At 46.5% G+C, this 12,500-nt stretch overlaps 1 protein-coding gene across 1 annotated transcript in view; it reads right to left on the bottom strand.

Annotated features, from left to right (window-relative positions):
* cux2b (cut-like homeobox 2b) overlaps positions 1 to 12,500 on the bottom strand; it is a 166,695-nt gene that overhangs the window by 49,113 nt on the left and 105,082 nt on the right. The window contains exon 4 of the mRNA XM_076270066.1: positions 300 to 378. Coding sequence (XP_076126181.1) covers positions 300 to 378 — 79 coding nt within the window. The remainder of the gene's footprint in view (positions 1 to 299; positions 379 to 12,500) is intronic.

Below are 12,500 nucleotides of genomic sequence, written 5' to 3'. Positions count from 1 at the left end.
TGTGTATGTGCGTGCATGCATGCGTGCGTGCAAGTGTGTGTGTTTGTGTGTGTGCGTATGTGCGTGCATGCATGCGTGCGTGCGTGCAGGTGTGTGTGTGTGTGTGTGTGCATGTGTGTGAATGTGTGTGTGTGTGTGTGTTTGTGTGTGCGTTTGTGTGTGTGCGTATGTGCGTGCATGCATGCGTGCGTGCGTGCAGGTGTGTGTGTGTGTGTGTGTGTGTGTGTGTGTGTGTGTGTGTGTGCGTGTGTGTGTGCACCATCGGGGAAGGCTTCTCCCCCAGCAGGTGTGCGCCTCACCTGGGGCCTCGATCAGCTGTTTGTAGACTCCCAGGAACGCCGCCTCGGCCTCCTTACTGCGCTGGCTCAGGGCTACCACCTGCAGTAGGAGGGAGAGAGAGGGGGAGAGGGAGAGAGAGAAGGAGAGAAAGAGAGAGAGGAGAGATAGGGAGAAAGAGAGGGAGAGAGGGAGAAAGAGAGAGAGGGAGGGAGGGGGATAAGGGAGAGAGAAATGATCATGTTATTATCAGAAAAAATAGGGAAAGTGAAACACACACACACACACACACACACACACATACACAAAATTTAAATGTGCAAATATACAGTTACAAATCAAATGCCGTCAAACACACACATTGTGCTCACAAAGCACACACACACATGGACAATAAAATCTCCTGAATTGAGTTGTTTGACCCAGTTAGCGCTCATAAGATATGAGTGTGTAAGTCTTGATTTCAATGTGTCTAGCCAGCTGTGTTCCACTTTGTGTTCGATAATGTACTTTCCTCAAGTCAACCCAAGAAAACAGATTTGACATTTTTTACATTTAAAATGCCATCGGCTTTGGAACATCTATTGATTCCAATGAGACATACAGAACAATAGAACTCTTTAATATTACCTACATGATTACGGCAACAAACCACTGCAGTGAGATGTGCTTTATAGACTTCGGGCTCTATCTTGCGTCCCAGCGCAACTGATTTTGTATACTCGCGCTTTTGTCTTTCCTATTTTGCAGTCAGCGCATATTGGAATTTTCCCTCCACAGGTACATGCCTGTAAATTAGGGAATTCGATTGCGCCCATGGGGGCGGTTCAGCGAAAAGACCGGGCGTGTTCCAGCGCAAACGTTCACTGTAGATATTTTGCAGTTTCAGAAAACAATTCCGCCACAGACCAGGAACTCCCTGGTCTAAAGTCTGTGGTGCAAATGCAGATGCTACTTTAAGGGCGCATGCATGACCACAGGCCTACATGAATCTACAGACACCCCCGTGCACAGACGGAAACATTCAAAGCCTTGATAATATTTGTCCATTTCCCGTTTTTTTTCGTGCATTGGTGACCTAAAAATGTAGTAGCCTTTAAAGTACAAATCTACATGCAATATCTTTACAACAACAATGCCTAATTATGACCTATTCATTTGGACAACTTTATACAGCCCAATTTGTTCCAATTTATCATTGTGTATGGCTTTAAACATCACGTGCGCTTTAACGTCAGCCTAAGCATTATTCCAGCTGCACTAAGGTTTTAAGCACCATAATTTGGCCTGCTTGAATTTCCCCTGGGGATCAATAAAGTATCTATCTATCTATCTATCTATCTACCTTGTTGTAGCCCATCTGAAATAACTCCAAGCTTTGTTATGTTCCCTCCATCCTTTCGTTATTTTCAAAAAACGTATAATATCCATGATGGCCTTGAAGTCTCGAGTTAGTGAATTAGCTTAAATCAGCTTTTATGTGCTGTTAACCAGCAACCATAGATAGTACAAGAAAGCCGCAAGTATGGCTACAATTTCTGTAGTTGCATCCATTCATTGTTATTCTCTCTCAACAAATGTTGTGCGTGCATTAAGTTGATGATAACGTGTTTACAAACTCTACTTAACAGAAAATATTGTAAATAGCCTACTGTCATGCAGTTAATAGGATACTGTGCAGAGTTGAAAGTTAGGTCAACTTGGAAACTGTTTCTCGTTGTTGAGTTTGCTGAGGGTAAGGAGCCCTTGTTTGGCCGCCTGTGCTGTGCAATGCACACTTCGCTCCTCTCATCTATACATCGTAGTTTCCATTTCTGTAAACCATACATAATTTCAAAGAAAAATATTACCACTCGAGGGAAATCAGTGTGGTGTCCATTAAGATGTGAAAAAATAGGCATAAATCTAGCGTACACATTTTCACGAATCACGGATGTGTTGATGACATAAATTAGGAAATATTAGAGGACTTAAGGAGACGTGATGTTGAATTGCATGCCGATGCCATTTAACCCAAATGCCCCAGCGGCAGCACGGGCGAGCATGTTAGATTACATTGTACAAAAATGCAAAAATATCACCATGCATTCATAACCTCGTGATTCAGTGAAAGTGATCCCAAAACATCGGAAAGTATGTCTTTGTGACAATTCTGCATTACATTTTGTCAAGAGGAAAAATCAATAGCTAACTGTTCCCAACTGAACAGTGATTATAGCGCTGTGAACGCTCCTGGCTGCGCCTGGCAAATACACCACCATAATAGCAATCAGCTATGGAACAAGCGTGCCTGTTGTTAAAGGAAATGTGAGATGACGCTCTGATTGGTTTATTGCACGTGGCGGAGGCAGACTGAGCTAGCGTGCTAGTTGCCCGTGTAAATCCTCACAGCCCTAACCTTAAGAACGCTTCTAACCGCTTAGTTGGAAGCCTGGGCTTTTAGCTCAGTGGTTAGAGCATTCGTCTCCCATGCCTGTGTGTGTTAAGGTGGCGGGTTTGAGGCCCGTGAGCGGCGAACGAACCGACCTTGTGACACACGTTACGCCCAAACCACACCCATGATTAATGTAGCTACTTCAGACCACCCCATTTTAGATTTGAAGCGCAACAGTCAACACTTCGGGCCCTATCATGACAATAGGCTTGTTTGACTTCGGCTGAGTCTGACTTGGTCTGGCTTACTACGTAAACGTGATCTTCAGAGCCTAGCCGGGAGGAGCTACAACAGAGGGCAGCTCATCCCAGACAGAAAGTTACAGTCTGCCTGACGTGACTCGCGGGAGATATCGCGGAATGTTGTTTGCAATAAACACAGCAGAACTTTCATTCTTACTCATTAAAATGAGCATGATGACTGACGAAATAAATTCTTATGATGTAGTTTAAATAAACCACTGTTGTCATACAGTTAACAGGCCTGCATTGTAGCACATAAATTCAATATCAAGTGTTTCCCCTATATGTGTGTCTATCTATTTAGCCAACAGCAGAAAATAACAGAATATCCAAACGTTTTCAGTAGGCTAGCCTACCATTGTTGCAGAAATCACGTATAAGAAGGTATCCCTTCGATTTCTGTTTATTTTCACATATTCCAACATAAGGAAGCAGCATGAGCCTCTAGTCATAATCGTCATGAGGACATTCCTCCCAAATGGCCCTATCACGTCTTTGAACTGACGTCATGAGGGCGTGTTTCAGCTCGTGCAGCTCGTGGAAGGCAACTGCAAGACTCCCGCGATATTTTAAGGCCATGTGACATGGTGTCACATCAAGTCAGATCTGCACAGATCTGCCGCAAGTCGAACTCCCGACTTGCGGCAGATCTGTGCAGATCTGACTTGATGTGATGCATGCTGGGTTGTACACAATGCATACTGGGATGGACGCAATGCATACTGGTTAGAAATTCTGTCCGACTTCTGTCAGCCGGGGAGGGACTTACCACCGTGACACCATGTCACATGGCCTTAAAATATCGCGGGAGTCTTAGCCTGCAGACAGATCTTGCAATAAACAGAAATCGAAGGGATACCTTCTTATACGTGATTTCTGCAACAATGGTAGGCTAGCCTACTGAAAACGTTTGGATATTCTGTTATTTTCTGCTGTTGGCTAAATAGATAGACACACATATAGGGGAAACACTTGATATTGAATGTATGTGCTACAATGCAGGCTGTTAACTGTATGACAACAGTGGTTTATTTAAACTACATCATAAGAATTTATTTCGTCAGTCATCATGCTCATTTTAATGAGTAAGAATGAAAGTTCTGCTGTGTTTATTGCAAACAACATTCCGCGATATCTCCCGCGAGTCACGTCAGGCAGACTGTAGCCTTTCTGTCCGGGATGAGCTGCCCTCTGTTGTAGCTCCTCCCGGCTAGGCTCTGAAGATCACGTTTACGTAGTAAGCCAGACCAAGTCAGACTCAGCCGAAGTCAAACAAGCCTATTCTAACGGCTCCCACACACAGCTGCGTTCCGTCAACGCATGCCAGTGGGTGTTCCCGACGGTAGCTATGCAAATGACTTGAAGTAAAACCTTAATGTGATTGGTTGGTGCCGTCCGTAACGGCTCCCACACACAGCTGCGTGCATCGCGTTGCTGGAGACGCATCCCATTAGGGGAGTTCGACTTGCGGCAGATCTGTGCAGATCTGACTTGATGTGATGCATGCTGGGTTTAACACAATGCATACTGGGATGGACGCAATGCATACTGGTTAGAAATTCTGTCCGACTTCTGTCAGCCGGGGAGGGACTTACCACCGTGACACCATGTCACATGGCCTTAAAATATCGCGGGAGTCTTAGGGTGCATTCAGAGCACCTCAGAATGACAAGGACCGCCCCCATGGCTACTTTGTTTTTCCGACAGCAAGTGTTCAAGTGCTTTGCCATCGAATGTGTGACAAACACAACAACGGTTAAAACATACACTCACTAATCCTAAACAAACAACTGTATTTGCTTAAAATATAGTGTAAGATGTTCGTGAAAGAAAGATATGCAGCTTTTCAAGTGATAAAAAGGGCAAATTCCCAAGTTCACATTCAAACTGTTGGACATGCAAGGCCACATGGACTACAAACGAACTACAACGTGACGACAAAAGGATGACTAGCCCCTAACTGGGCAACTCTGTTAGCAAAATCTAGCCCCAGTTTCCGACCTCTGACTCACACGTTAAGTGACGTGAATGACGCGGAATGATGATGTTTTCACTCGGAGAAAGATTTTTCCGAAGCTCATGAACGCTAGGTTAGCCTGCATACAGATCTTGCAGTTGCCTTCCACGAGCTGAAACACGCCCTCATGACGTCAGTTCAAAGACGTGATGGCCATTTGGGAGGAATGTCCTCATGACGATTATGACTAGAGGCTCATGCTGCTTCCTTATGTTGGAATATGCGAAAATAAACAGAAATCGAAGGGATACCTTCTTATACGTGATTTCTGCAACAATGGTAGGCTAGCCTACTGAAAACGTTTGGATATTCTGTTATTTTCTGCTGTTGGCTAAATAGATAGACACACATATAGGGGAAACACTTGATATTGAATGTATGTGCTACAATGCAGGCCTGTTAACTGTATGACAACAGTGGTTTATTTAAACTACATCATAAGAATTTATTTTGTCAGTCATCAAGCTCATTTTAATGAGTAAGAATGAAAGTTCTGCTGTGTTTATTGCAAACAACATTCCGCGATATCTCCCGCGATGTCTCCCGCGAGTTACGTCAGGCAGACTGTAGCCTTTCTGTCCGGGATGAGCTGCCCTCTGTTGTAGCTCCTCCCGGCTAGCCTCTGAAGATCACGTTTACGTAGAAACCCAGACGAAAGTCAGACTCAGACAAGACGAACAAGCCTATTCACTTTACATGGGCTCACGTGATCCGTTGCCGAACTGAATTGTGGGTCCGTCGCGTCGCGTTTCTCCCGCCGCTCGCGTTGAGGAGTTCAGCTGTTGCTGCACCGACAGACGGCACCGGCCAATCAAGCCAATCTACGGACGGCACCAACCAATCACATTACGGTTTTACTTCAAGTCATTTGCATAGCTACCGTCGGGAACACCCACTGGCATGCGTTGACGGAACGCAGCTGTGTGTGGGAGCCGTAAAGTGCATCGTCACTCGTCAAAAGCTTATTCAAATTTAGTAGGATGTCCAGTCCACATTGGGAGGGGTTTCGTTATAAAACATCGAGCGCATGGCGCAACAAGGTGTTCCTAGGTTTTTTAATCAGTCATATGGGTGTGTTTGGGGCGTAACATCATTTAAACCAATGAGAATGACATCTGTCATTCCCTTTAACGGTGCAAAGCGCGATATGTCAAATAAATGCATCGGTATTTTGGCATTCAACGGCACATTTGAAGGAGGCTGCTTGCGAGACTGTATGGAATTCCACTAAACCATGCTTTACTAAAACCTAGCATAGCCTTCACGCATTTGCACTCGTCTATTATTTGAACTCATTGGCAAAATGAAACTAACTTCACCAAGGTGTCGGTCAATGACAAGACAGTTATATGCAATTACTTTCACTATTGACTGACAATGGGTTACCATCGAAAACATAGGCTGAAAAAAGCAACACTTACCCAAATATTGCTCAAATGACTGAACAAAACAACATTTATCCTGCAGAGGAGTTGCTTATATCTCGTGACAGTGCGTCTTCAGCTATGCTCCATAAGTGTCTCTTGCCTCTCCCCTAATCACTTTTAACCGTCATTACCAATTTGCAAATGATGGTGAATTACTACTCATCATGAGATGTACAGTATTTCGTAATATCTTTATTCTAATGATGTTTCCCATTGTAATCGTGCAATTTGTAATGTTTTGCAGGATGGTGCACGCACCTGCCAATATGACTGTTGGCAATGCGCTCTTAAAATAACATATAAACAACTCGCCATAGACTTCTGACCAGGTGTACTATAGCGATTTTTAGACAATGTGCCAGGGCCCTCCCTAGGTTGTTAATTGCCACACCCCTGGGCGCATTGTTTAAAAAATAAACGTGCAAAATACCGAATTAAACTTTGCGCGGGTGGAAAACGAGTTTTACGCCATGCGCCAATGTACAAAATACAGCCCTTCCGTTTCAGACCATTAAAATAGAGCCCTTCATCTCACTGCACATCTGTAAAAGTCAAAGTCAAAGTCAAAGTCAGCTTTATTGTCAATTTCTTCACATGTTCCAGACATACAAAGAGATCGAAATTACGTTTCTCACTATCCCACGGTGGAGACAAGACATATTTTACCAATTTTAAGTCCACAGACAAACATAACATTCAAGTAAACAAAAAAGTAAGTAAATAAGTAAATAAGAGGGCACATATAATGAAAAAATAAGAGCAGCAAAATTTGGTTGAAATTGTGCATAGACAGTCAATAAAATAAAATACTAGTGCAAAGTCAGGCCAATAAGAGGCTGAGGTAGTTCTGTTTGACCTAAGTAAGAAATAAAGTGGCATAGTGGTGCAAGTTATGTAAGAGCAGCAGAAGTGTTGTGTTTTCAGGACAACAGCAACAAGTTGCAAAGTGTACAAGTGTGCAAGTGGAGTGGTGCAGGCGGCCATTGTGGGTCCAATGTCCAGGATGTTATGTAGCTGAGGGTGGAGGGGGGAGAGGAGGGAGAGAGTTCAGCATCCTAACAGCTTGGTGTATGAAGCTGTTGGTGAGTCTGGTAGTGCGGGAGCGCAGGCTTCTGTACCTCTTCCCAGAGGGCAGTAGATCAAACAGATTGTGAGCGGGGTGACTTGCATCACTCACAATTTTGGTCGCCTTGCGGGTGAGTTGGGTGGTGTAAATGTCCTTCAGGGAGGGGAGTGAAGCACCAATAATCCTTCCAGCTGTGTTCACTATGCGCTGCAGGGCTTTCCTGTTGTATTCAGTGCAGCTTCCGCCCCACACAGCGATACAGCTGGAGAGGATGCTCTCAATGGTGCCTCGGTAGAATGTGGTCATGATGGCTGGTGGAGCACTTGCTCGCCTGAGTTTCCGCAGGAAGTACAGGCGGCGCTGAGCTCTCTTCGCCAGTGATGCTGTGTTGGTGGTCCAGGAGAGGTCTTCACTGATGTGCACCCCCAGGAATTTGGTGCTGCTCGCTCTCTCCACCACAGCACCGTCGATGGTCAGTGGCAGGTGTTGGGTGTGACCTCTCCGGAAGTCAACAACAATCTCTTTGGTCTTGCTGACGTTCAGCAGGAGGTTGTTGTCCCTGCACCACGTGGTCAGATGGTCGACCTCCAACCTGTATTGAGTCTCGTCGCCCTTGGTGATGAGACCCACCAGAGTTGTGTCGTCAGCAAATTTCACTATGTGATTGTTGCTGTAGGTTGCAGTGCAGTCATGTGTCAGCAGGGTGAAGAGCAGTGGACTGAGCACGCAGCCTTGGGGGGCCCCTGTGCTCAGTGTGATGCTGCTTGAGGTATTGTTGCCAACACGTACTACTTGAGGCCTCTGACAGAGGAAGTCCAGTAGCCAGTTGCAGAGGTAGGTACTGAGTCCCAGTTTGTCAAGTTTGCAGATGAGTTGTTGTGGTATTATGGTGTTGAATGCAGAACTGAAGTCTATAAACAGCAATCTCACATATGAGTCTCTTTTTTCCAGGTGGGTGAGGGCTGGGTGGAGGGCAGAGCAGATTGCATCCTCTGTAGACCGTTTGGCTCGGTATGCAAACTGGAAGGGGTCCAGGGTGGGGGGGAGAATGGATTTGATATGTGACATGACAAGCCGCTCAAAGCACTTCATGATGATGGGTGTCAGTGCCACAGGGCGGTAGTCATTGAAGCAGGATGGAGCAGTTTTCTTCGGCACAGGTATGATGGTGGCAGCTTTGAAACAAGATGGGACGATGGCTTGCTTCAGGGAAGTGTTAAAGATGTCTGTGAAGACATCCTTAAGCTCCCCTGCGCAGTCCTTCAGCGCACGACCAGGGATGTTGTCTGGACCTGTTGCCTTACGGGTGTTGATAGCAGCAAGTGTCCTCTTCACGCTGTCGGCAGAGAGGCACAGGGGCTGCTCATGTAGAGGGGGATGGGTCTTCTGTGGGCAGGTGCTGTTTTGTGCTTCAAAGCGAGCAAAGAAGCGGTTCAGGTTGTTGAGCAGAGGGATGTTGCTCTCGCAGCTCTGTGGCGTGGGCTTGTAGTCCGTGAGGGCCTGAATGCCCTGCCATAGGCTTTGTGCGTTCCTGCTGTCTTTGAAGTGGGTGGTTATCTTGTGAGTGTATTCCTTTTTTGCTTCCTTGATGCCACGGGACAGGTTGGCTCTCGCTGTTCTCATGCCAGCTTCATCCCCAGCTCTGTAGGCTTTGTCTCTGGCCCTCAGCAGCCTGAGGACATCCCCTGTCAGCCATGGCTTCCAGTTAGCCCGAGTGATGATGTCTTTTGTGTGGGTCACATCATCAATGCACTTGGTGATGTAAGAGGTTACAGTGTCTGTATACTCCTCTATGTCTGTCTGGTTGTTGTAAGTGGCTGCCTGCTTAAACATTTCCCAGTCTGTTGTGTCAAAGCAGTCTTGAAGAGCATCGGAGGCTCCCTCAGGCCACACTTTTACCTGCTTACGAACCGGTTTGTTCACTTTTACCCTTTGTCTGTATGCGGGCATTAGCATAACAGTGATATGGTCTGAAAGTCCAATGTGGGGGAGGGGGGTGGCTTTGTATGCTCCTTTGTGTGTAGTGTAGACCAGGTCCAGGATGTTATCTCCTCTTGTTGGAAAATCAACATGCTGGTGTAGCTTTGGAAGTACACCAGCATGTAAGGTGAACTTATACAACAGTTTAGTCCGGTCAAACTATGTATTCATTTCTGATTGGACGAGGGGGTTCCATAAGTCATCACAACAGGTGATATCTCAGTACATCCCCAATCAGGCGGTTAGCAGCTAGTAATCACTAATGTAAATGAAAATGTATAGGTTTATAGGCCAAGTATACTTGCGTATATAAGGAATTTGGTCTCTGCATTTATCCCATCCGTGAATTAATGAACACACAGTGAGGTGAAGCACACACTAACCCAGAGCCACACTAACCCAGAGCAGTGAGCTGCCTTGCTACAGCGGCGCTCAGGGAGCAGTGAGGGGTTAGGTGCCTTGCTCAAGGGCACTTCAGCCGTGGATGTGGGCATGAGAGAGCAGTGCTCAACCACTTCCCCCGCCACACATTTTTCCTACTGGGTCGGGGATCGAACCGGCAACCCTTCTGTTACAAGCCCGAACCCCTAACCAGTAGGCCACGGCTGCCCCTACAACACTACACTTTTCCCAATGGCCTCCGGTCACAGCCATGACGATATCTGCTACCAACGCCATTCTCACTCGTGCCATATATTAAGCAATATATTTAGTATTACATTTACTGTAACATATCCTGTTATCAAAAAAGAGTTGTGTTGTCTTTGCAGGGGTATTGGGTAGGATAAGCTTGAATGTATGTATGACTGTATGGCACATTTGATGCATTACAAGTAGGAGGTTACAATGCTGACTCTCCATCTTCACTCCTTCTTCTCTCTTCTCTCCATCTTCACTCCTTCTCCTTCAACCGCTCTTTTTCTCTGCATCCCTCTCTACTTTCTCCCTCTAACTCCATCACTCTCTATCTCTCTCTCTTTCTCCCTTTTTTATCTCTATCATCCTCTCCCTCACTCTCCCCCCCCTCCTCCCTCACACTCTCTCCCTCTCTCTCCCTCTCCCTCTCCCCCCCCATCTCTCTCTCCTTCTTCCTCCCCCACATCCCACCCCCTCTGTCCGACACAGACGATTGGTCAGGGTCAGTACCGGGCCCTGTGTCAGGGCAGCATGTGTTCCGGTTGGCCCTCTCTCTGCAGGTGACCCAAACCAATTACCAGCTCATAATGAGAGCCACGGACGCAGGGCCAGACCAGCTGGTCCCGGGGAGAGGGCACCTGGACAGGACACTATCTGGGTTACACCGGCCAGGACCGTCACGTGCAAACACACACACACACACACACACACACACACACACACTCATAAACACACACACACACACACACACACACACACACACACACACTCATAAACACACACATACAAAAGCGCGCGCGCGTGCACACACACACACACACACACACACACACACACACACACACACACACACATATATACATATATACACACACACACACACACACACACACACACGCTCATAAACACACACATACACATACACACATACACATGCACACACACACACACACACGCACACACACACGCACACACACACACACACACAAACACACGCACACTATCCCTGATGCTTGTGCCTTTATCACGTCATTTAGGGGACATTCATCCAAATCAAACCCGGAGTGTGATCTTTACAGTACCAAGACCATATCAGACAGGCCCAGGGCCATACCTGAACCAGATCAGAAGCATATCAGAGCCATATCAGAGCCATATCAGGGCCATATCAGAACCATATCAGAACCATATCAGGCAGGCCCAGGGGCATATCAGGGCCATACCAGGGCCATATCAGGGCCGTATCACGGCCATATCAGGGCCATATCAGAAACATATCAGGACCATATGAGAGCCATATCAGGGCCGTATCAGGGCCATATCAGAGCCATAGAGAGAAGTGAGGAGAGAGCTGTGATAGTCAGATAAAAGCCCTGATTGGTCTGTGAGTGCCAGCTCAACATGACTGGATCATGTTTAAAGAGATATCTTATGGATCACATACACAGGCATGTGCACACACATGCTCTCACACACACACACACATATATATGCACACACACACCCACACACAGAAACACACACGCACACACACACGCACGCACGCACACACACGGACGCATGCACACACGCACGCACACACATGCACACACATGCACACACACGCACACACACGCACGCACACACACACACACGCGCACACGCACACACACGCACACGCACACGCCAGGCACACTCTGCTCAGTTCTGCACTAAGCTGTCGAACGGAGTTCATGTAAAATGGAAAGGCTCTAGACAAATCAATACAGATACAATAGTCTCCTTTTCTCATTCTCTCTCTCTCTCTCTCTCTCCTTCCCTCTCTCATTCCGTCTGAAAAGCAGTTGTCTTTTTTCCACTGATTTTTTCTCTCTTTTCCAGGACGTGACGTTGAGATGCTTCATCAGCAGCTAAGCAATCACACGCAGCAGACAAACAACCATTGTGTGTATGTGTGTGTGTGTGTGTGTGTGTGTGTGTGTGTGTGTGTGTGTGTGTGTGTGTGTGTGTGTGTGTGTGAGAGAGCGTGTGAGCGTGTGTGTGTGTGTGTGTGTGTGTAAGTGGGTGTGTTCAAGTTGTGTATTCATGAGTGAATGCACTTGTTAAATGTCCAAATACTGCTGCCTTTTCAGTTTGTTCTATGCTCTCTTACACCGTATTCGAGATTGCCAGAGTTTCACACAAATCTTCAACGGCCCACAGACACCATCATCATCATCATCATCATCATCATCTGACTGACTGACTGTGTGTGTGTGTGTGTGTGTGGTGTGTGTGTGTGTGTGTTTATGAGTTTCTATGCACGCAGGGAAAAACATGGTTGGTGTGGTGGTCCATGGTGCTTAAATGTTTAGCAGGGCGCTAGCTAGCGTTAGCTATCTCAGTTATCCCTGTACGACAGGAGGTTTCTTCTGTGAGTGTGTGTGTGTGTGTGTGTGTGTGT

The sequence above is a fragment of the Alosa pseudoharengus genome, unplaced genomic scaffold (assembly GCF_046254945.1).
Source record: "Alosa pseudoharengus isolate Yale_2024_CS ecotype anadromous, Long Island Sound unplaced genomic scaffold, YU_APseudo_1.1 YU_APseudo_1.1_scf_6, whole genome shotgun sequence".
NCBI classification, from domain to species: domain Eukaryota; kingdom Metazoa; phylum Chordata; class Actinopteri; order Clupeiformes; family Clupeidae; genus Alosa; species Alosa pseudoharengus.
The sequence above is the reverse complement of the archived record's forward strand: the minus strand, read 5'-3'. Positions and strand labels throughout refer to the sequence as shown.